General features: G+C 48.4%; 1 protein-coding gene across 3 annotated transcripts in view; it reads left to right on the top strand.

Annotated features, from left to right (window-relative positions):
* Pum (pumilio) overlaps positions 1–25807 on the top strand; it is a 61639-nt gene that overhangs the window by 4981 nt on the left and 30851 nt on the right. For all 3 annotated transcript variants that reach the window (XM_076896149.1, XM_076896148.1, XM_076896151.1), the window contains 5 exons: positions 8383–8515; positions 11618–11729; positions 11829–11928; positions 12003–12133; positions 13720–14074. In XM_076896149.1, coding sequence (XP_076752264.1) covers positions 8383–8515; positions 11618–11729; positions 11829–11928; positions 12003–12133; positions 13720–14074 — 831 coding nt within the window. The remainder of the gene's footprint in view (positions 1–8382; positions 8516–11617; positions 11730–11828; positions 11929–12002; positions 12134–13719; positions 14075–25807) is intronic.

Raw genomic sequence — 25807 nt, forward strand, 5'->3', positions numbered from 1 at the left:
TGTTTACGGAGTTCGAAAGGAAACGGAGTCGCTGCTTCGAATTGTTGACGTTAATCATCGTCTATTACGGCACTGTTCGAATGCATTTTATTTATGAAACACTGACCAATTTCTACGATTTATATTACTACGATGCCTTTTTTTATCATTATTATTAGTCACCTTACGTATCGATACAACGAATGTAATGAAATAGAGTATAACGAATGTCGTGGGTAAGAGTGTATTTTTATCTCATGATCCGTCTTTAAGTTGGCGTTGTGTTTATTTTTTATTCTCCTCAAAAAATACTGGAATCAAAGGCGTTAAATAGTGTTACGTTTCGTTACTTCTGCTCCGTTTGCGTACAGTGTAGTCAAAGTATTGTGTGTTTACGTTATTTGACAGCCCAAATACTTTCCTCATTTAATCTAGACAACTATGTTTACCTTGTTATTTATGCAGTTTTGCATTGACAGGTTTCTTAACGTTATGTACCTTAAATATTTATCTTCAATGTTTCTACAATTTGTTTACGTTATAATATAAAGATAAATCTTGGTGCTGACAGCTCAATCTCACAGTAGATCAAAAACATTTTATTCCGGAAAGTTTACTTTATGCATATATACATAACTTTTACGTTTACTTTGCTTTCATTTGAGAATAGAGTAGTTGCAACCAGTAAATAGTATTTAGAGTACTATCATTCCAACCTAAATAGTGTGTAATCATTAGGAAAGCATTTGTGTACATGACAGTGTGTTTTGAATTATATCAACATCCGTGGTCTGTGTGTTTTGTCTTCATTTTACATTGTTCACCATAATCAGAAATGTAAACGTATCGGAGCAACGCATACGGTGCATTTCGTATAATTATTTCGATGGTTGATGACACAAATGAAATTATATCTGCCATTAAGCACTATGAAAAAGGATGACCCGTACCACGATTAGAATATTCGTATGTATGCCTGTGCTCTCACACATGGAGCTGGCCGATAGTTATTCAGCCAATCGTGCCTCCGAATTCGCTTAACCTTGTAACACAACTACGATTCTGTTAGGAATACCTTGTACCATAACGATGAAAGGATGATAGATTTTCGGACCATTACTACTTACGTTATTTTGGTCGAAACTATGCGAAACGTTTGAATTTCGATCGGTGGCGTTGCAAAATGTGATTAAGTAATTCAAGACAGGGGGGAGAAAAGGTTGCTGTCGTTGGTAGGTAAGGGGGAAAAAGTTTCTCGAAACGGCAGCTGTACATTTGGATCCTTGGAGCGCTGCCGGCACGTTTTAACCATAGAAAAAATGTACGTAGACGTCCAAACTGAATCCTTGCAGCGCTCCGCTCCCTCGACTATCTCTTCATTGTTTACGTCCTCGAACTCTGACTACAATGAAACGGTCGGAGTTTTGTCCTTCCTCTCTCTCTCTCTGTCTCTCTCTCCCTCTCTCTCTCTCTCTCTCTCTCTCTCTCTCTCTCTCTCTCTCTCTTGTTCTCTCTCTTTGATACGTAAGGAGAAGTAACCGGAGGTACCAGATCGTGCTTTAGATTAATGTCACGAAAGTACGAATTAAAAATGCTCTTGGCGATGAATATTACGCATTCGTTATCTCGGAGCAATTCCTCTTCCTCATCTAATTAACCATGAATTTCGTACATGTACAATTGTTCACCGCTTCTGTTTTTTTTGCTTTACACGAAGGCCATGTTGTTTGGACCGGTGCCATTTAAATTTATACGGCTTTATATTTTGCATGTTTCCCCTTGCTCGTGGTTCCCCCTTCGGGTACACCTAATCGATTGAAACACTGTCAGGGTCCTCTCTCTGGATAGTCATGACACATGTTATGAACGATGCGCCAGCCGAAAACTCGTAGGAAATTTTTCCTTGCGACATTCATCGTCTACGATTTAGAATCCGCTAATGCATATTCGATGGTATCTTGTCGATTCCAGAATTTCGATTCACGTTGCACGAATATAATGATGCATTGTTTCGCATCGTTTCGTAATCAATTTTTCATTTTACGCCGGTGCAAAACGTTTTTCTTATTAGCCGTTTCCATTCCATTATTTACGCCGACTGCGAATTTCATCGTGAAACGTTTCGTTCGATTTCATTAGAATGTTCTTGTTGCGTTCACTGGTCGAGATGTGCCGCTACGAAGCTCACCTCAAAATCGTCTTTATCAACCAATACCGCATTGATAAAATCGTAAGAGATAAGTGTGCATATGTATCCGCGAACCAGATGCACTGTACTGCACTATTCTTGCGTCGATATAAACGGCAAATGTGCCTGGAGGGATATTGATTCGCGTGAGTCACTCTATCTCTTCTAGTTGGTTCGAGGTTCAGGGTTGACCTTACTTGCCGCAAAATGCTTTCAATTAGTTTTGTCATCCGACTTGGCAAGTTTTCGATCGCGAGTACACGCAGAATTCGTACACTCCCCCGACAAAAAAATTGGTCGTAAATGTTTTCTGAGATACAGATCACCCCGAAGAAAGTTGGGGCACGATCCTGCACACGTTGATACCGTATGCCGTAAAGTATTATACGTTATGTTACAACATAAAAATATCGGGTTGTCACCTCGTTGCAACGAACTTTCTCTTCTCTCAGCTCGACAGTAACAGATGGTTACGGATAGTTATGCAGTTAACGCCCACGATTCGCAAGCCTCTCTACGATAATCGTTACACAAGATCAGTGTCGCTCTTTGATTACGTTGCTTCTGTAATCCTTATCGACGGTACGTTAACGCTTCACCCTAAAAAGGTTACTAGCTTTCGCGATCCTTCGATTGCCTTCGATGAACAAGATGCATCTTCTTTCGTCGTTGTAAATACCCTCATCTAAGAGTCGCGTTTCCCGAGATTTCTGTCTAGACGCGATATTTCCTCCGAAAAAGCGGGAATTCCAGAAAAAAAGTAAACAACCGCCGACATAATATTGAAACTTGAATCACGGCCAGCGTTACAGTTGTGACTATGCTGACCGGTAAAGACGGGACTGGTAAGAAACTACTCCTACGCGGGCACGTTATCGTATTCTATTCGCGATAAAAGAAGAGTGAAACCCGTTTCCGGTTTCTTGAGTGACGTCAGCCCTCGAAAGAAATTTTCTGCGACGATGTATACGTGCAGAGGGAACATTTAAGGGATGGATAATCCGTCAGAAAGAGGCACCGTTAGAGAGGATCGAAAAAACGAAAAAGTTTGCGCTCCCGTACCATTAAGGGGAATGTTTATTGACATCAGCTTATATGTCAGTGAACTTACGCAAAGCGCTATCGATAATCGATAGTTTGTCACTGATTGGAGCTTCGAAGCGCGGCAACTTGCGTTCTCGTTATTATTTAGAAATAACGTATAAAGGGACGACACCGCACGTACACCGATTGCTTTCACTTTAATGGTGTGTTTCCTAATGATATTTCTCCTCATTAAAATTAAAAAATATTCAAGCATAATATTTACCTTTGGAACGTTTGACGTTTATTATTTAACGTCGATGTGATTATATTTGTTTTACAACTTGTCGACATTTGAGTAAATCGCTCTTTACCTTGGACATAATTCCCGAATTACTCAAACGCGTACCGCGCTGGCGAATTTTTACACCAATAATCGATACGATCCTTTCTTATCGCGTAAACGTTTTCTTTGATGCTGTTTAACTTTCACTCGGTAGATCTCGAAATGTAGATGAAAAGTAGCCCTTCGCGCAATCTTGATCAAACGAAAGTCGATCGAGCTTTCGCGGTTCCCCTTCGCTCGCTAGGGGTGAATAGCAGTGGTAGCTGAGGCTGTAGGAAATACGTCGTATAAATTCGCACTTAGACAGGGGACAGTTAATTTTACCGGTAACGGGCGCGAAACTCCGTACGGTGTTTCTTCTCGATTGTGCGAGATCGTGTGCCGTAAGTTACCATAGCGTACAATATTCCACCGTTTATGCCGTAAAGTGACGTATCGCGCGTCGTGACTTGTAGTGACGTGACGCGCATGTCGTTGAACCTAAACGCATCGGTTACGCTCGCAGATTCGTCATCAGGAATAGCAGCGTGTAGCAGTTACACGAAGAAGAAGAAGAAATTACGTTTCCGCGCACTACCACGACCGCGTTAGTCTCTATCGCGGCATAAACATCGATTCTTGCATTTCGTCTCCCGTTTCCCCGCGATTACATCTATCGCATACGTTTCTCTAATTTCTAGCTACCGGTGAACTATCGGCTATACCTTGCACGATCTAGAGAACGATATCAACAGTCGCGGTGGCACTAACCTCGAAACTTGAGCCGGACATCCATTTCGTATGAATCGAAAACCCGAGCCGGGGCAAGAAAATACGAAGTCACCCCTATCGCGCGTTCCTCCCGTAGTTGGTGCCTCCGTTGCGCAGCCATGCATACGCACAGACCGTTGGCGAAAGAGACGAGACGGAAAAAGGGGGTACAGAGAGGTGGTCGAGGAAGAGATGAAGAAAGAGAGGGAATAACAGGGTTCGCCTCCCTCGTGCTGCTGATTCTCCGCGAGGACAGTGGCCGTGACCCGAGGCCGAGGGGCCTGGGGAGGGGTCGGTGGCCCCGTGGCAGTTTAGCGACGACATCCACGCTGCCGTTCCAGTGGTGGGGGAACCTCGTGGGTGTGCGGGGTAGGGTAGGGAGTAGCTGGAGGGAGTTAGTCGTGTAGAGGTCTGGTGGGGTACAGCTTAGGAGTATATAGGCGAGCTATCGTTGGCTTTGTTCAATGAAAGAGAGATTCAGTACTCTTTCGTCTCGTCTCATTCTCCGTTTCTTCTCTCTTTCTCTCTTTCTTTCATGCGGTACCTCTTCTGTGCTCCATCTTTCGCTCGCTCACCCTCGTTTTTCGCCTCTCAGCCCCCCTCCCCGAGGTAGTTACGGGCAACGTGCAAAAGTGCCTCCGCTGCTGCTGCTGCTGCTGCTGGCCAGTTCGAATGGATAGAACGATATCGTCCTCGTCTAGCGAACGTGAGACGAGCACGGTGCATCGCTTTGCCTTTTCTCTTTCTCTCTCTCCTTTCCTCTGTTCTCCTTCTCCTTCTTTCTTCCCCTTTTTTATTTTCTCTTCTCCTCTGTCTTCGCTGAACGCGCAAAAGTTTTCGCTGACCGGTTTCAGGGTACGGAATGCTACCGTTTTCGCTCCGCTAACGAATAGAGCACGAATGTACCGGAGTTATAATTTCTCACCTTTTTCCTTTTGTTTTTGCATACACGTCTACTGCAAACACGCTACCAGCTTCTCATAGAGTGGAACCGCGAAGGCTCCTTTCAGAAGTTTCTCGTTCGAGGAACGGTAAAATCCTCGCGATGAGTTTCCTCTCTATCCTTCTCCTTCTTCTCTCCCTCTCCCTCGCTCTCTCGCTCGTTCGCTTTTTGACCTCTTGCCGTCTCTTTCTGCCTGTAGTCGAGCTTAACGTGCAAAAGCGTCTCTGCCGGCCGGCGACGCGGTCGATACTCACAGCGTATCGCCCCCGGTTGACCGAGCCTTACCCTTACTCTTACCCTTACTCTTACCCTTACCTTTACCTTACCGAACCTTTAGACATGTCCTCCCGTTCACCGTTCCATTCTCCGTAGCTCTGTTTTGCATCCCATTCGTGTACGTTAAGGGAAACCGGTCTCTCTACCGAACAGAGAGATATACGGGTATAATACCGCGGATTCGCCGCGACAGAGAGGAACGATGAGAATCACCGGCGTATCCAGCTGGCTCGAGCGCGTCTTCCTGGTGTGTAAACCTTTATATACAGGGTGACGCAAAAGTAACGCGATGTAAAGCCTCGTCGGATAATTGGAAGAAATCGCTAAGCGTGGTACGAAAGTTGCCGGACACGTAGCGGTGCAATTGATATCGACGGAAGTGTGTTGTCCACTCGTGGCGGGACTTTGAAATTTTCGTTTGCGTCACTTTTGCGACGTCCTGTATGCGAAGAAAGAGGTCGCAAATCCGGAGTATCGCGTGACGGCACGTGTCGCGCAATCTGGGAAATCAACGACGTAACATTAATACGCTCACGACTAAGCAGCGAACGCGTTCTAACGTCATCGATGCATACGAATCGAGTTTGCAGCCCGTAGGTCCCTTTAGTGGGCATTTTAACCACCGTTGCGGTCGCCAGCGATGACAACAGCAATGTCATTACGGAGTAACGAGAAAAATGGGAGAGGGAGAGAGTAGCCCTGTAACTCGTTGGAATGGAACGAAATGCTGGCTGAAAAAAAATGTGCCGTAAGGTGATGCAAACGAAGATTCGCTTTCCAACTTGACACACGCGAATCGTCAGTGTCGCGCTCGCACGCGCGTTCTTTCGATCGACGTTTTCTCCCGTGGGATTTCTAACCGGTTTCTAAACTCGTACGACCCGTTCGATTTTTGCTCTGTTCTCTTTTATCGGCCGATTTGTCGATCTAGGTGAAAAGACGTAGTATGTACGAGGCTCGTCAGGAATCGCGTCGCGAGATTCTTACGGTGAGACGATCGAGCTTGAATATTTCGCTCGTTAACACGTGTCGTTCCCGAATGTTTCCCCGGATTGCACGTTGTTTTTCTGACTTGCACGTTGAACAGTAGGCGCGGAGACAATAACGACACGTGCTCGCCTCTTCACGATGCGAGATATAATTAAAACGATTACCGGTACACCGCGAGCGATAAACAGCGTCGTTTGATATTTCGTGATTGATGTATTCAAGCTCGACGTATATATATATATATATATATATATATATATATATATATATATATATATATATATATATATATATATATATATATATATAACCACTCGCGTGCATGACGCACGTGGTATTGTGTGCGATATCGTTTGCGTGATCGATAAAATATAAATATCACGTGTATACGTGTGCTCCTGAAACGCTTTTGTCTTCGCGGTGGAAACGCGTACCCGTGTCTCGAACGGTCTCGTGTCCCTAACCCCCATTTTCCCTCCGAGGACGTATTTCCAAGGAGTCGCACGATTCGTCGCGGTACTCGCGCCGCGACATTTCGGTGCGCCGATTAAATAATCGCAAACGACGCGCGCGAATTGCCGTGGCAAGTGTGAAACGCTCGCCTGGAAGCATCGCCGATGCGGTAACGTTGCGATAACCACGCGTTGCGTGTGCACACACGATCCGTCGATATCGTTTTACCGGACTACTACGCGCATCAAAATCGAATTCACCGAGCGCTCATTGGCGAAACCGGTTAGCCGCGCTTACGTCCCCCTGGTGCTCGCGATTGCGGACGATTTTACTCCCTCCCTGTCGGTTTTCGTCATCGCCGTAGATCAGCTTGGCGACAGCAAGGGAAACGACAAAATCGTTCTTCTCGCGTTTTTCTCGAAAATTGCAGAATCTCGAGTTTCAATTATCGATGGTACTTATAGTTGGCTATTATTTAAACTCGAAGGGACGCAACCCTTGGCAACAGGAGGCACGTCCGTCTGGTCTTGCGCGTTTCACAATGCGAGTAACACTCGAGAAAGAGAACGGACAACGTGAGAGGAAAAAAGGGGAGCGGGGCAAGCCGTCAGGGCGAATATCTAGCAACCCTCGAGTACTTTCGTTTAACGATCCGGAGACTGGGCGCGAGTGACGATGCGGACGAAAATGCATCGAGATGGCCGCGCTCTTGAGCTGCACTGTCACCATCGCACGTGCAGTATACCTGCATCTAGGATCCCGCAATCTGCGGACGACGCTCTTCCCTCCATCCCCACCGCTTCTCCTCGTTACGTCACTGACCTCCAGTTAGGTGAGGTCGGGAACACTGTAACAGAGTTCAGGTCACGACGGAACGCTGCGACTTGCCTTTGTTTCCGATTCAAATCTTTCCGCTGCACCGTGTCGGAGTTGTCCTTTCGCGCGTAACTTCGCGATCCCGACGAACTCGTCGCCCGACGAAGAACGGTGTCAATATTTGCACTCCCCGGTAGGGGACCTAATTGCGTAACACTTTCCACCGTTCATTTTGCACAGAAGCATTTTCATAGCGTTCGTCGCCGATGGTCCACATACGAAATAAAATATGAAACTTCTGTAATGCTTATACGGAAAAAAAATAAATGGAAACTCGAAACCGAGAAGGTATTTTTCGCTTGTACAACGTTCCACTAATAAAGGTGGCATGTACGACGCGCCAAGCTTTGCGACCGGCTGTACACGCTGGATACGCTAATTTTAAGCGGATCTTGTATAGTTCGTTAGTGTAATTAATACGATCGTTCGCGTTTGTATTTTTTTCGCTGTACGAGGCATCGGCGAACTCTTGGGAGTTTCGTGTCAGCACTAGCTGACTCTTGGAAATGTGTTCACTGACCCCGTGGACTTACGACCCGTTTTCTCATATTGTTTCAGATCGCTCCCTCGGCAAAAAAGCTCTGGGGCGTGGACGAGGGCGGCTCCAAGGACGAAGGGGGTGTAAAAGGCGGTGGGATACTTCACCTGGGCGACCACCAGATGTGGCGAGATTCTACCTGGAGCACCTCAGGTAAGAATCCACCTTTACGTACGATCCTTTCGAATTCTGCTACACTTTTCCCCGAGATCCTACCTGTTTAGATTGGTTCGTACCTGCGTTCATCGTTGTTTGTAAGGAGGCGCTCGATTACGACTGTTCGCGCAAAACAGTCGAGCTTCGTCCTCGTGTTAGAATCTCACGCACTCGGCGCAAACTGTTTTTCATCGCTTCGGTCGGAAGATCCCTCGACTCGCTCAGGAGATCCTATCATTCCCACAACGAAAACACATGCGGAAACACTCGGCTCATTGACTGACCGTAGCCGAGTACACATTGCTGGGGTGCTATCGAGCGTACTGACACGCATCAAGGACAATAGGGCTGAGAATATTTGGAATAGGGTTTCGAAAAGGGGATAATCCATGAACGGGGTTAATCACGATCGATAATTCATGGATGGCGGGTATTAACGCCTGGCCAGTTCCGCGTCCGTGGGATTTTCCTTGCCCCGAACGATTTCCAGAAGAGTTCAGAGCCCTTTATCGCGTTCGTTAATCGTTGCCCGTTAACAGCGGACTATCCGTGGCTTTCGTCCAGCCGAAGTCTGAATGGTTACCCAGCTTGACCCAGCCCGAGCCGTACATAAAAGCGGACTTTAATCTCGCCGCGCGTTTACGCTCTTCCGGCCGATACCTCGTCGAAGCCCTTTAAATCCCTGGAAATATCCTCGGTCCCCGTCTCGTTCTCCTCTCGAGACATGAATTTAAGCCCGGACCTCTGATCGATATGCGTTCAGGTGACGCCATTCGCGTTTGATCGTTACATAATCTTAGAGGTAAGCCGGCTGCGCTGGATGCGCCAATTTCTTCGCGAAGGGGAGCCGTGTCTGCTTTTCAACGATACACGCACCGCACGCGTTCGCTGCGACATCGTTCGTATCGACGTGCATACATCGATGCTAATCTAGAAGGTATTGAGCTCATTAGACCAGGTAATATATAGAGCATTGGCTCCTTTGACCGCGGCCAATAACAGCCAACGACAGCGTGGAATTGAGATCCTATTATCTTTACCGTTATTCAAGTAAAGAACGTTTACTCGTAGCGTGGAAAAAGTAGGCGTGCAAAGGTGTCGGCGGCGGTTTCGAAAAATCATCTCGCTCGTTACACGGCTCCGTTTTTAGACGCGAGTGAATGAACAGGCCGATACGTTCGCATTATGTAAATCGCGTTTATTGTTTACGAGCGTCAGCGAGAGCCGCGACGTGTACGTACAAACAGCGAGATAATGAGCAGACTACGATTAACGGCGTATCCTTTTTCACTCAATGCGAAACGCTCGTTCGGTTGTCGCGGCTCTCGTCGAAGCTCCTCCTCGGCTGACGTAGAATTCCCCGAACGGCTCGATACGCGTTTCTGATCCCGGTTAAATTCGAGGGAACGATGAATCGTATAAAAAAAAAAGACAGAGACAAGTTAACGCGGTACGTCGAACGTCACGGTAGAGTCGCCCCATGGTGCCGGCGGATGCAACGAGATGCGAGCGAGATACCGTGTGTTTTACGTCGTGCCGCGTTTATTGATTGGTATACCACCGAAAGAACAATATATAGAGACGAAAGTAGAAATACTTGTGTCTCCGCGGGTTCGAGCGGAATGTCAATAATCTCGATACAGATCTCTGCCGAACTGTTTGCTTTTACGAAACCGAAGGAAATCCGCAAACCTTCTTTCCCTCTCTGTCGCTCCCCTTCGCCTCTTCTCTCTCTCGTTACCCTTCTCCGCGTTCTCTCTCTCTCCCTCTCTCTATCGTTTCCCTTGCTTTACGATCAATCGATACCACCACGACGGCTTCTGGTATTTTCGAATCGCGTTACACGAACTTTACCATCGTTTACCTCCTCAAAATCGTTCGAAATTCTTGTTATCCCGTAAGAATTTATTCGCACGTATCAATGACGTATCCGTTTCGAAACGTTTCAGCGTCGGCTAAACGAGCCACGTGCATTCGAATACGGATAGAACGATACCAGCTCCTACGCGATTTTCGAGAAACTATCGGACACGTCACCAGGAAATTTAATCGAAACGAATCGAGGATATTTGGGTTTCTCCAGCGATTATTTCGCGGCAGTCCCGGTGCTCGTTGGTAGTCATCAGAATTTCTCGTCAATTAAACGGATTACCGCGGTAATTGTAGGGTGGTGGTGGGTTGAGTCCGGGGGTTGGGAAAAGAGAGGTTAGAAAGGTCGCGCGAGGTTCTTTCTCGTTAAACAGTGGCTGAAGTCGTACGGGGTTGTTGCGCGAGGGCGATGGTACCGCGGCGCGGTGTGTTGTGCGTGCAGTTGTATGCACGGAACACCTGATTCTCGCGACGGCATGTACCGGCTTCCATGTGCACGCGGCCGGAGTTTGCATGTGTGCGTCACCTCGATGGGTGCAACGCGGCTGTTGCCATGGCGACAGACGCCCGGCATCAGCGGCGGTGGGGGCAACGTCCCAATGCCCAGGGTCGTACCTACTGATCCACCCTGAGCGCCGACACACACACCAACCCCCTACATACACCTGGACCCGACGAAATTGCGTCATATGGAACCGTAAAATTCACGCAAACCCCACCGAATCCTCGCGAACCGTTTCCCTTCCCTCTCCTCACCCTGCAACTTGCGAGTCCGTTTCTCTCTACCGAACGCGCGAAGGCTTTTTCAGCGAAATCGTCTTAGCCAGAGAATCAGCAACACCGTGCCGTACTGTCCACGATTTTTATGATAGAATTTGCGTTACACCTTTGCGGGTTTCTCGCCTCCACGCCTTTTATCGATTACCAGTTGATGCGACACGAATGCGATACGGTTTCGAGATGTCGTTAACGTTTCCTTTTGGAACCGTCAAGTTCTCCGTATCCAGGGGAATAATTGGTTTATTTCTACACGCGTAACCCTATTAGTCGGTAATTTTATATTTTCGTACGGGGATGGGTTCGAGTCGAAGATTTTCTGCAATGATGTAACGCGATCGATACTTTGATAATTAGCTGAAACCAAATATCCGTGCTACACGCGAGCGTTAGCAGTGATTTCTTGATGAGGCTGGGGGATTATTAATTAATGGTATTTTTGATACGTTTCAGATCATGCAGTCTCACAGCCAATTTCCATGGGAACAGGTAGACGCGTGGGCGTCGGGACTGGGTATCACCATCAAACATCAGAAGTTGGGACAGTCCTTAGCCCTAGAAGCAGGTTGGTATATTGCTTTTTTGCTTCTTTTTTTTTTTATTTATTCAGCTATTTTTATTCATCATAGTCGGAGCGTGGCATTGAATTAATTGTTGTTTGCAGTGAAACTGGTGGTCTGGGAGTTAAAATGGTCGAATACGTTCTTGGATCAAGTCCTACGACACCTAAAGATTTGGAACCCCGAATGGTTTCCCTGAGATTGGTAAGTGCAAGTATTATGTAGACCTGAAACAAGTTCGACGACTTCATTAAAATGTATTTATCTTTTTTACGCAGAACACCGATGCAGACAAGAAAGAAAAAGAGAAGGGCTCGGCAAGCCCTTTTGACAGTTCTAAAGATGATACAGGCCCGCAAAACAACGGATTAGCGTCCCAAAATGGTCTTGATGACGACAAAGGATTTAAGTAAGTATCCAAACACGTTGCCCTCAGTGAAATCAGCAATTGTATTGCGTACAAAGGATATTGCGGAAAGATACAGAGATATTTAGGACTGTGCTTCTATGTAAGGCGGAATGTACAAGAAATGCAGGTTTTGCGTAAACGGATTGAAAGAAAAAGCGCCTTGCTGTTTCTATCGTAGCTATATATGATTATTTTCGATTGGACGATGACTGTAAATGTGTCGCACATGTTGTTCGTGAACAATTGTCATTGCTGGGAGGAGAGCGCGATCGAGAACGTAACAGTGCTAACTGTCAAGGGCGTGCATGCTCCAGCCGGCGGGACGATGACATCATAAGCTTGCCTCTTTGATGCTTGTTAGCACCATCGCTGTACGCCATCTGGTGTTTCTCTCGTTCTTCACATTCCACACGATATTACCGACATTCCTCGTGCGGTTTACCTTTGTATATCTGCGGCTTCTTTTCTCCCGTTGTACAGTGATATAACATTCCCTACATTTTTATGCTAATTAACACACGGTCATCAATTTTATTATTCATGTAAATGCGGAAGATTATTAACGCGTTAGCGTGTTTGGTCTTGTGCCATCATCATTCTACGTGTTGCGTTTATGGAAATCGAACGTTAGAAATAAGTAGGTTAATAAACAGGGTAAATAAAGCGGAAAGCTGCAGCGGAACTTGCACAGTGGTCTTGTTGCTTCTGCTTAAGAATTCCATTATGGTAATGATGTTTGCTCATCATTGTTCACCGTCACGGTCTAGATGTCGTACTTCGTATCTTTTTTTTTGCGAGATCAAAGGTATAGGCCTATCAGCGTAGAACCTTACATTTTATTACGTCTTCATACGAAATCTGCATGGTATGACGCATTGTTAATCATACACGGGATCAGAGCCATTTCATAGACGATATTACTTAGAGTACTGGCCTACGTTACGATGACTTTAGAGGGAGACAGACGTTAAACACGTAACTCCACGTGTGACCTATATGATTAAGTCCATGACATTTGCGACTGTCATATTATAATGGTCAAGGAAAGCTACGTTACTTTCTTTATATAGAAAATGAGACTGACAGTCTAGTCGCAGCGCTAAACAATAGCTTTCTCACGTTGAAGTCGTCAGCCAGGTTTGAAAAAAAAAGTAGAGAGCCGCAACGTATTTCAATATTCATCATTTGCTTTATCATTGAAAACATTTAACAACGAACAAAGTATTTACGTTTCTACATCCAAGCGTGACATACAGTACAGCATAATAAGTAGCGTTTCGTGCATCAAGGCTAATTCATAGATGACTTATATTCCCACTCCTATATGCAAGTTCAGCGAAGCAGTTCGTATTTCCGTTTATTTTTATATCGAATGTATCGTAAGCCGCTTTCAGTCGAAATGAATCGACGAAATGCGAGAAACAGAGCATGAAAGGATGGAACGAAGTCAGTCGCATCATTTCCTTCATCCTACTTTTAATTCTCAACGTCGATACAATTTCACGATTAATCGTGTAGTACCATTGCAATGTACAGACGTTGCGATATCCTACATATGAATATAGTTCTTTTCCTTTGATTTACAGTCGTACACCTGGGAGTCGCCAACCTTCTCCAGGCGAGGAAGAGTTTCAGAAGAACGCTGCGGCGACTCTGGCCGTGAGCGCCGGCGGTGGCGGGGTCGTGTTGCTGAAACCTGGCGTCGATATGGTCGGCAGCGAGGAACATTTCATGGCGGCGTTCGCACCGGCCCCGCCGCATCATCTGCAACATCATCAAGCACCACCGACGCATCATCTTCAACATCCACATTCGCACGCGGCACAGCTCTTTGGCGCACAGGCTCCGCCGCCCCCACAGGGCCCGCCGCCCTCGCAACAACAGCAACAGCAACAGGGGCCACCGCAGCCGCAAGACACCACCACTCACTTTGATGTTCAGGTAAGTCCTCGACCTTACATTGTTCAACCCCCCTTTTCATTCGGCGAAACAAAGAAGAAAAGAGTCTTTCCCCATCGTTTCTCCCAGTGGACGGTGTGCGCGGGGAATATAACGAGCGAGCAAAAGTATCTCGCGAACGAAATCTACTCAACGCGGCCATGTAAAATCGTCTATCGGCCGGTTGTTGTTCTTGGACCCGGTTAAGGATGATTCTAGCGGATTATCGGAAGGTCGTCCTAGTTTCGCGTTAGCTCGGAGTATATTTTCGCCGAACGATTAATAAATCACATACGTACTCGTAAATTGTAAAAGCAATCGGTCCAATTTAAGCGTCCTACATAACCGCGCACCGTAAAGGTTCTGCTGATTATTATCATAGGCTGGTTGGTTAAGCCATCGAACTAAGCTATGCATTAACTGATTGGGACCACTATCGTGCACTTGATTACGCTCCTGTTGCTGGTTCGATTAAACGATACGAACGTAACGTTTCGTAACGGAAGGAAATATTCGAGTTTTTGGAAGGTTTGACTCCTGCTGTCCGTGGCCGACGTGGAGAGCATGCTAATGCCCTGTTTGTACTGTTGTAATATCTTCATTACTCAACGAACGTGCTCGTGGATCATACAGCCGGCTCGTCCACGGTTTCGTAAACGCTATCCGTCTTTGTCAACGTCATGCCGCGTAGCGGATTCTGTTTCGTGGAAGACCACCGTGGCCGACATGAAAGTCAGGGAATCTATAATAATTCCAGTTCGGCGCGCGGGGTATTTAAAGCCCGTAGATGATTCTCCACGCGAGGAGCGTGGCTGCCCGCGTTAATTTAGCGATTGTACTGGTGACTAGGAAGAGGCTATTTTTAAGCACCGAGCAGCTGATACTAACGAGGCGGTCCAACCACCGAGCAACCCTCTTGTACGGGTTCTCGACACGCTTCCTTCGCTTTTGAAGCCGCGTTTCATTCGAACGAGCCACTTCTCCATCGAGGGGCGAAGGTACACGTCCGCGCAACAATAGGATGGACAGAACCGTTCGCATGATTTACTAGCATCTTCATGGAATCAGAGATGCGCTGTCGTCAGAGTTGGGTCGCCTCTCGTAGCTAACGTTAATTATAGAAGGACCTGTCGTAAATTACCATCGCGCGCGGCACACCCTCGTAATTGCAAATCAAAGTACTAGCGATAGACGTTTATTTCATCCGCGACCACGTGAGTTGGCAAACCGTCGACGTTTATGATTTTCATCTGGTACGCGAGACCATTTTCCTCGGGGACCAGGCGGTGCTTCGAAGCGGATTGTAAAAAAATTCCAAGCATCATTTCTGTTCCCTGTTTTTCGAAAAATAGCTGACGGAAAAAAATAGACGCGTCAATTGTCGTGCCTGCGTCACTGTCGAGAGCTCATTTGCTTGGTCGCGTCTTCGAGCATATTTATAACGTATCCTCACCCCCTTTTTTTTATTCCACCTGTGTCGCTATCCGAGAATTTATCGAGCTGTTCCGTTACGAACGTCGGGATACGATTACACTTTGCATAATTTGGAAAATAAGAGTTCCGCTCCAATAAGTTAACCAGGCACGCTCGGAGCATCCTGCCGCAAACTTGGCTTCGAGATGCGGCCAACGATCGAATCTCCACCGCTGTCGGTAACCTTGGCTAGCTTTATCCTTGAGAAACCTAGCCTCGTAGGACGTGGCTGCCTTTTTTTTCCCCACCACCTTGCTCCTCTCTTTATTTCACTCGACGAAAAGTCCCTACCCGGTCGTATTGGACCTCGGTACGATCTGTCGGATGCTTAACAGACACGTAGAAGGGGAATAGAGAACGACCTCGTCCTCCGGCGCAGACAAATGTATAAATCACCGAGTGACAAGTTCTCGACGTCTACTTCGAATCCTATTCAGAAAATAGAACGGACGATGTATAGCCATTCGAGCACATATTCATATTTATGCAGGTTACATTGCCCGTCCGAACATTCTATCGGCGAATGCATCAAAGTGCCTTTCGTTACGAAACCATCCTCGTACTTCGTGCCCGACATCCAGCAATTCCGGTGTTACGTGACACAAGTCGGTGCTCTTAATCTCTATTACAACGTTTATGCTCGATACCAAGGCGATCGCTGGCTGCCGTGTTATTACTTCCTAATAGGCGCTCCTCCGACGGAGTATCCCTCTGATCAAGTACCCGGGCACCGTATCAGAAGTATAACGTTCTATTTAACCGGATGGATAACCGAGTTATCGAAGCTAAGCGGGTATTCGAAAGCGGTCGATTCGAAATTGGAACGAAGACCGGAAGCGGAGGACACCGACGCGTGCACACCGTTCCCGCCGCCACGCCGTCACGTTTCAAGTATAGGTGTATATACTCTCGGTCTACGTTCCACATTCTTCGCTGTTTACAGGCGAGCGTTCTTCCTATTCTAGAGGTGTAGCCAGTCCGGTCGCGTGAATTTCCGCTCCTCATTCGAGCAGAATCGCGCACTCTTGAAACCTCTGACGCGCGCGATTAAAACGCCTTCCAATCCTCTTGAAAAAATTCGATACATTCGCTCGACAATTCGATGGTACATCGTTAGGAGGGTCGAAATTCGTCGCGTAGCTTTGCACCGCGAGAAAATCGACTGTTTCGTTGCGAGGGCTCGGTCGTTTTCCCGCGAAATACCCGTGGTACCTACCGAGCCGGGCACAGACGCAAAGTGCTCTCTCGCCTGAAACTGTAACCATTTGAATGGGGGAATTTGTTCAGGGGTTAACGAATTACTCCACGTCTTTGTGCGGTTCGCACCAATGTTTATTAAGAAAGTCCTGCAGTGTGTCGTTTAGCTGGAGGCACGTGAATATACAATTCTGCTTGGAAAAGAGGAAATCGCAAATGAAAGGGGAGAAAATGTGGGGTGTACCAAGTCCTCGGGTCGTCCAACTCGTTTTCCGTCCTCTCTCTTCCCCTCTCACTCGCTACCGTTCCCTGGGTACGTGGCGCGCTCGCGCTCGCGCGAGTACGCGATCTCTCTCCTCTTCTACGGGAAATGGTGTACCCATCGTAGGCCAGCATTGTTCCCAGGGGTAGAGGCCATAGCTGCATTTTCCACGTGACGAACGAACCGCCGTATGCACAGGTTGCAGCGGCTCGACTCCCGTGGTTGCTCCTGTAATCTCTTTCTTTCTTCGTTGCACGTTCGTTCTACCTTTCCGTTTCCGCACGCCTCGATGAAAACGCAAAATGTCGCACAAAGCGTGCATCGAGCGGTGCGCGCACGGTCGCCGTGGAGGAGGAGGAGGAGGAGGGAAAGGAGGAAACTGGAAAAAAAGGAAAGAAGGGAGCAAAAAAAATTACGAACGCCGCGACGCCGGCTTGTATTTCGCCAACGAATTCGTTATAAATTTTTTCCTCCCTCCTCCCTTCCTTTTTTCCTTCTTCCCGTTTTCCCTTCCGCAATTAGTGCCGCATTATACGTCAAACCGGATCCCGTCGGTGGTTGTCGTATTAATTAACACGCAACACGTACCGTTCGTCTGGCGCGCGGACGCGTTTCAACGATTTCCATCGGACGTCGCGAGTTCTCGTAGGCGCACCGCGAACGGCTCCTCTCTCTACCCTCTGCCCTTATACCCTCTGCGCGCTCGTGCCGAATATTTTCGCGGGCAACGTCCGCCACCACTTCACTCGTCATCCCTCTGTTTTTGTCCCTCTCTTTGTCGCGTTTCGCGAATATTTCCGCCGCGGTTCCCTCCTCCCCCGCGGTTCTACGGTCGTTCGCGACGTAACACACATAAAAATAGAACGCTCGCGCGGCTTACGAGCGCATTACGCCCGTCGTTTATGCACGCGTGCTTGCCTACGGAACACGAGAGAGCGTGTGCGATGGTACGAGAGAAGTGCGTGCACGCATGAGACACGGCTGCCCTCTGATCGCGTTATTACGCGAAGGCTCGTGCTCGTCAGTGCATGAAGCGATTCCCAGACCTCGTCTCCGTTCTCCCCTTCTCTCTTCCTTTGCTCTCTCTTTCTCTCTCTCTCTACCCCTCTGTTCACCACTCTGCACGTTTTTCGCTTCTTCCTTCTCTCGCGCGCTACCACTCATCGCCTTCTCGTTTTTCCCTCTTCATCTCCTTCAGGATCTCCCCTCTTACTCCCCTGCCCCTCTGATTCTCTTGCCATTTTCTCCTCTCTTTCCTTCGTTTCAGCTCTTCTTTGGCCGTGCACACAGTTCTCGTCTTGTGATCACGCGAAAAGCAGGAAGAGGAACACGAGAAACGGAGAGGGAGAGAGGAGGTGGGGGGATAAAAGAGAGAAAGAGAGAATCCCTTTAAAGGTGTGTACACATGTAGACGCACACGTACGCGTATATGCGAACGTACACGGGCATCGGGTTGTTGACTCGGTGCCCATTCAGCATAAAGTGCAATGACTTCCTCCGATGAAAATCTGTATCATCGCTCGAAGGCTACCAGTCTTCGGGATAAAGGACGAGAGGAGTCCGCGGCGACGTTGGTCTGGAGTTCCGGTCAGAAATTCCAAGCCACTGTCCTATTCCCAGTGGCCTTCTTTGTCGTCGGAATATCGAGTTTCGCGGTGGCTTCGTTTTTCAGCCTTTCAGCTGGCCGCGTTTCCGTTTTAAACGCTTTGCAGCTCCTTTGACGAACTGACAAATATGCACGCGAGAGAGCCACCCTATCCACACGACCGTCCATTGTTGCTGCGAAACAGCATGTGCGGCTGTCTGCCGTCTCCGCTGAAGAAGTCGATACGATTGTTTAGCCCCCGAAATTCTTCGCGAGCAAAACTGGTTTCTTCTCTCTCCTTCTTCCCCTCTCTCTCTCTCTCTCTCTCTACATCTTTGCGTTCCTTCAAACGTTCAAGTTTTATGCGAAGTTACGGCCAAACGCTCGATGCTTTTAAATGTCAGTCGTTTCGATTTTCCTTGGACCTGCCCGGTATAGGTGGTTCGGACACGTTTTTGGCTGCTGAATCGATCCCGTTGTTTCGCCGTGCGGGCCACAGGTTTGCAAATAATCGCTACCGTGTCTCGAATCGCTTGACGATATTGCTCGAAGAAGCCAAGTGCTTGTCACTCATTCGCGGTTATTTTTGGTAAACGCTTACATAATATCGGCCATACTTACGCGGCGGACCTTCCTCTCCTTCGCCGGTGCCTTCGTCTATGCCTGTCCCTCAATTTTTCACGCTAGCTGACTCACTTTGGCATAGACGGCCGCGCGGAAGCCGCCGTGCTCCACATACACGCGTCTCTCGTCCGCACAAAGGGATTTGTCTGGTTTATTGCATTAAATTTTCTGTACTTCAACGTCATTGCTCTCATCTCATTATTCTGCTCTACGGTTTTTCTCAACCAGACCGGTAATTTTCACGGTTTTCCCCTCTACTCTTTCATTTCTATTTTCGCTCTTTTCCTGTTTTTTCATCGCAACGCCCGGTAATTTTTTTTTTCTTCTCATTATCTCGTCGTAACTCAACTTCAGGTTAATACTCGGCCGGCGTATTTATTTTTTTCCTAATTATCGATTGGATGCACGTTAAACTCTAGCCAAGCTTAGTTGGCCACGGAGTTCGCAGGTGGCAGCCAACGACGATCCAACGAGTAAATTCGCGACTACGCGGTTCTTGGCTAATCGGAAACAACGTGGATTAGCAAATCCAACGACGGAATAGCGTGATAGAGGCTGAAGCAATTAGGAACGGCAAGAATGTGCGCACCATTTCCTTACCTCGACCAATTACACCGTGCTTTCATCGGAAGGCTACACTCCAATTAGACGGCATAATCTATTTCGCGCGTTGCACACAATCTGTGTAAACTACCGTGCCCGACAGATTTATTAAACAACGATTAATTTGTCCGTCTCGGTATCCCTTCTTCCGCCGCGAGCTTCGCGTGGTAATCGAAAACTGATTTATCGAGTTTCCCGTAATTAAAAATACCGTACCGTTCGAGTTACCGACATTTTTCTTCGCGCGCGCCCTTGGATCCGGCAAACGAGAGACGCTCCAGGTCCTACCGTCGCTTCCGTTCGTTAAAGACGAACGCATCCTCCGCCATTTTTCCGGCGGCACCACCTGGTACCCAGGACCCGCGTCGAGGCTCCACCGTTCCGGAAGTTTATGCAAGTGTCTCGCACGTCGTGCTCGCCGACGCGGAAACCCAGCGAGCGGGTCAAAGGACCTCGCCACCTCCGGGACCAGTCTGCTGGAAGGCTACCGTCTCAGCAATTAAGTGGAAAGATCCGATCTTTCCGGACGCGTTGCACTCCCGCGAATTTTCCTCGCTCCCGTTCGACTGGCGAATCGAATCTCGAAAACAAGAGAGCCTTGTTTGCGTCTTTCCTCTTCGCTAGAACGTGATACATCGCTTACGACGTAGCTCTAGTTGTTGATCTTGATACAACGATACTTTATCGTAACCTTTTCTATTTTGCGGTAACCCCTGACCGAACGAGAGTATCGTAACTCTGGAATTGCCACGAGCCAATACTTTGCCTTCCTTTCGAGAGCCATTAACCCGTGTTTTTTCGCCGCCGTTATATTCTCAGCCCGCCTTGTTCATGGTATTCCGGTGTCAGACCGATTATTTCCCCAGAGGCCGAAATTACCACGTAATTCCACGCCGCGTTCTCGCTTCAGAGTCTGTTAATAGGTCGTAGGGAAAGGTCAGGGTTGATGTTCGTTGAAATTTGTCCGACTATCGTGCCGATCCCACCTCTTGCCTCGCTCTTTCTCCCTCTCTCTCTCTCTCTCTCTCTCTTTTCATCCCTCTCTCGCCTCGCGAAAAAGCTTTTTCGTTGATGACTCATTCGAATATCCCCGGAATGTTTACTTGAAACGCCGATTGGAAAAATGCCGAACATATTTCGTGTTCCGGCATCCCTCGTCACTAGATACGCGAGATAACATTTCCAATTAAAGGCTTCTCTTCGCCGCGTGGACAGAAGGAACGTTAATTAACCCAACAACCGCGAACGTCTGGAGTATCGCGATGCGAACGAATGTTAAGAATACAGGTTTTAATATTGCATTGTCGCTCGGGACACACGGCTTCATGACTAAAATGACACTTGGTCGTCCGGGTGTTATTAATGAAACGAGAGGGATCATTAGTCTTGGAAGAACAACGTCGTGGCTCGCGGTGAATCCTAATTAAAACCACGGATCACCCGCGGAGTCGAATCTAGGCTAGAAACCAACTTGAAGTAGCCTCTCCACCTTCACCTCCAACCCTTCTTCACCGTGGTGGCTCGCCTCTACCTCCCCCACCTTTCGTGCCAACATCTACCTCATCACGAGCGTGGAAACACAAAGCAAATGCCCTGAAATCGTGACCAAGTGCAAACTCTGGAACGAACGGTGCTCAAAACACTGCTCCTCCTCGCACCTGCATCCCCGACCCTCCACCGTTGGTTAATCATCGGGAAATGAACGAAAAACGATCAATGGGTTACGTAAGCAAAAGAGGGGAGCGAGCAGGATCGAACTGGAACACGGTCACCTCCTCGACCGTTCAGAAGAGCGAAGAGAATGCCTGTTCGCGAACGATCGAGGGTTTTCTTTCGCCTGCCGGCTGGTAATTTCAATGTTTACGTATTTCTTCGAGCACGTTTTATCGATTAATCGTTGAAGAATTTCAGTCGCCGGTTACACGCTCTGTGCCGTTGACAGACGGCGAGGCGGGAAGGAGAGGGGTAGAGGTAAAGGGTGGAAAATTCCGAGTGTCGCTTGATCGGCGTTTATCACCCTTTTTTTTTTTCCTCGGCGAAGGCTCTTTAAAAACCACTTGGTGGTACGGGTAGGAGCGCGTGGCGAACGTTTGTTGCACCGTCGTCACGGGTGCATGTGCACACAGGTAGCCGAGCGAGCTCGTTCTCTTCTCTAAGTGTACGCCGCGGTATCGCCGGCGGCGTAATGTATTTTTACACGTACGTCACCGTTCGGGTGGAAATTTTTTTCTTGTATTAAAAGATCCCGGGGTTGCGGCCAGCGTAGCCGTGTTCCGCAAGGGTTGGTAGGGGTCGACGAGAGAGAAAGACGGGGAGAGAACGATGAGGAGAGGTTCGCTTGGGCACTTAACACGCGAGCTCGCGTGCTCGTCCATCCCTTGGAATCTAGAGGTTCCCAACTTGGCCGTTCTCAGGATCGGGCTCGTCGGGTCGATCGATCCGCTGGCCGATATCCCTGCGGGGGGTCAAAGACATCGATCCGATCCGCTGCCGGAAGGAAGTGCCCTGTGAAAAGACCGGTTATCGCGCCGATCGTTCTGGGAACTTTCGATTCTTTTTTCCGTACTTTGAGAGCGCAAGAAACGCCGGGAAGAAAGGCCTAACTTTTCTCGGCTACTCGCCAGATATAGGATGGCAATATCGTGCTTTCACTGACCCCGTTCCTTATCGTATAATATCGCATAATATCGCACTCCATTTTGACGTGTATTAATTAAACCCGTGGTATATTGGTCGATCGCGGGGTGGGGGTGGTTCTGGCCGCGTTCGTTTTTTGATCGAAACCTCGGATTTGTCTGCGGGGGTTTGGTGGGGGAGTGGGTGAGAAAAAGAGAGACTGGAAATGCCGGGTCGAATGCGGAAAGCCTTCCGGTTCGACGACGCTTTTAACATTCTATCGTACCGTGGCATTGATTTCACGCAAATATACGATATCGCAGGTATGTAGAGGAGGCGTCGCGTCATAGTCCAGCGGTTGCAAGGTGAATTACCGTTGAGGCCTGATTTTAATTCGTCGCCGACGAAAAGGGACGACTCGTCGACCGTAGCTCCCTTCTCGCTCGAGCGTGTTTTCCATCGGAGCTCGAACGCGGCCGAGGCTCTCTTTTCAGAAATCAGGCTAGTTTAACGGATAGTAACCACCCTGACGGTTGGTACGTTCGTGCTCTCTGTGCAATGTCGCTCCGGTCCGCGCGCATTTGTACTCTCTGCATGCCTCCTCCCCTTCCATGGGGAGCTATATTCTCATGGGCAACCGTATTTGCGCGTTTATGTACATGGAAGCACGAAGTTGCTGATATGTAAATAATAGCTGCTGCAAGGTACGGTTGGATAGGGGGTATGAATAGCCCTCTCCCCTTTTCGATTGCCTCTCCTCCTTTTCCTCGCCGATACTTGGAGCCCTCCTCTCTTCCCTCCGCTCGCTGCCTTCTTTTTTCTTCTATAATTATTTCTTTTTATTTCCCTTTTACCCCCTCCCAACTACCGATAACTATCCATCGGTTTTCCTGCCCAGTTTCTGTTTCTCCCACACTCATCTTCGATCTACTCTACTAACCACTCTGCAAGCCCTCTTCTCTCCCTCTCTCTTCTTTTTTTAACTATTAACCACTGGCTTTTTTTCTCTGTCTGCCGAGCTTCCGTCTCGCTCCAGTCTCCTTTTTTCTCTCCGCTGCCCTCCTTCTCCGTCGTGTTGTGTATTTTCCTCCTTTTTTTCTTTTATAGCACTCCCCTTCCCTCTCTCCTGTGGCCGCTTCTGTGTCGGTGGTTCCCATCTCCCTCTTTGTCACTCCCCGCAGAAGCTTCCACACAGTGTGTCGTCGTATCGTTCCGTACGTGTACGTGTATGCACACACACACACACACCTATATAAATGTCTGTCTGCGTGTGTGTGTGGCCGCAAAAGGGAAAGGGGGAGAGCTCCCTGTAGACAATAGGCTGTTGGCTACGGGCGACGACAATGTGCCGGCTGTGCAAGAAAGAGGGCCTGCCTTCGCTCGTCTGCTTTCCTCTCCTGCGACGCTCTCGTTTCTTCTCCTCCGCGCTCTCTCTACTTCCTCTCATCCGCTCCCTTTCGGCTCTTCACCGGCCCTGAGAACCCTCGAGGTGGTACAGCGTACATCAAAATTAAGGCACGGCCAATTAAAGTCGCGCCAAACGCGCTCGAATCCTCTCCTCTCCAGCTGAGACCTCGACGCGGTCCGTGTGTACACCAGGCGCCCGGCCCTCCGACGCTTTCCTCGAGCGAACAAGGAAATTTCACGGGCCGAGACAGACCGGAAAGTCGCCGGGATTTTTAGCGCGCGTTGAAAAAAGATATTTCGGGATCCGGCGATATTTTCGACTTCCACGCAGGGAAGAGGAGAAAAAAAGTTCGCTCTCGGTGCCCGTAATAATACCGAGCTCCGCAACCGCAAAGGCAGTCTGCAGCTTTTCTAAACTCGTCAGGTCGACGTGGAAATCGATACACGCACGAGGAGAAAAGAGATGAGAAAGTGTACGCGAGAAAAAGAGAGAGAGAGAGACCCCCTTACGTTCCTACTAGTTCACAGTCAATTATTGGCGTTTAGGAGACTTATATATAGAACTGCATTTTAATCCTAACTCGGTGTTAACCCTTCCCCGGTGCGTCGGTTCGATCCATAGGGGAAAACAATACCAAGAGCATTGTAGGTCAATTGATTTTATTTTTTTCTTACCCCTTTTTTAAGGGATCACGCTCTCGCGCACATCGATGTACACGGTGTTACCACCCCTTCCTTTCTCTTCTTTTTTTTATCCTGCCCTCTGTTATCCGGGATACGATATCATCCGGGATATACCCTTCAGTTTCGTTCAGAGACTTGATTCATCATACAGTCAGCACATTCGTGTCACGAGCACGGTTTTCCCCGGGGGATGAAATTTTCGATCTTCGATTCTCTTTTTTTTTCCACCGCCCCACGACTTGCACATTCCGCGCGTACTCCCGGAGTCAACCGTGATACGGAGGCACCGATGATAAGACATCGAGACCATCGATTTCCACCGCTCCCGCGATTTTCTATCGGCTTGTACGCTAATGCCTCTAGTTACTTTTTTCACCTGCGAGCAAGTTTCTGATCCTCGTGCAAACCTCTCGACGGTGCAGAGCGGCGCGAGGCAGGGCCGTACTTTGGAGCGAGCCTTCTCCCTCTCGGGCTCTCTCGATGTCTACGTGTGTGTGTGTGTGTGCGTGCGTGCGTGCGTGCGCCAAGGGGGTAGTCGTCTTCTTTTGAATCTCGTGAAACTCGCGCGCGCGCGAGCCCGCCTTTGTCTCACCCTCGTCCAAGTGCAGGTGGTTAGGGCGACAGGGCCGTACGCTCAAAAGCACTTGGACGGGAAGAGAAAGAGAGAGAAGAAGCCGAGAGGACAGGGTGGAAGGGTGCCTCCGGGGACGTGGACTCAGGAACGTCTGTCAATATTGGAAATTACATGCGGAGTCTCGTGCTACTTTCACTGGGCAACTGAATTATTCAGAATAATCATAGTCGCGCCTCTTGTCATGCAGCGGCCGCGCCACCGGATCGAGGGGGTGCGATCGCACGTCGCGCAGAATCTCTTACCCCTCCGCGTATATCGGCTTCTATTACCGTGGAAATGTTCATCCCCGCGTTCATGCCACTGGCGTCGCGATGTTTGACCCTGTTCACCCAACTTCCAATTATACTTAACCTTGGAATTCGAACAACGAGGGGAGTCTCGTCCGTGACATTAGAATCAACCTCGCTTGGTACACGCGTGTTAGTTGTAGTACAGTTGTACGTCTCGCTCAACGGAGTATCCATCGAACTGTTGCTGCGAATTGTTCGAATGTCATTTCGATTAAAGTTCCCTCCGCGTCAGCGTCTCGGAAGCTAACGTTCTCCTCCTCGTCTGGCTGGTTTCATCGTTGGGCCGAGCTTCGAGACGACGTAAGTTCGTCAAAGTTTCATTTCGGTCGGTCGAGCAGCGGTATCGAAAAGAAAGAATCCG

The sequence above is a fragment of the Xylocopa sonorina genome, chromosome 6 (genome assembly GCF_050948175.1).
Source record: "Xylocopa sonorina isolate GNS202 chromosome 6, iyXylSono1_principal, whole genome shotgun sequence".
NCBI lineage: Eukaryota > Metazoa > Arthropoda > Insecta > Hymenoptera > Apidae > Xylocopa > Xylocopa sonorina.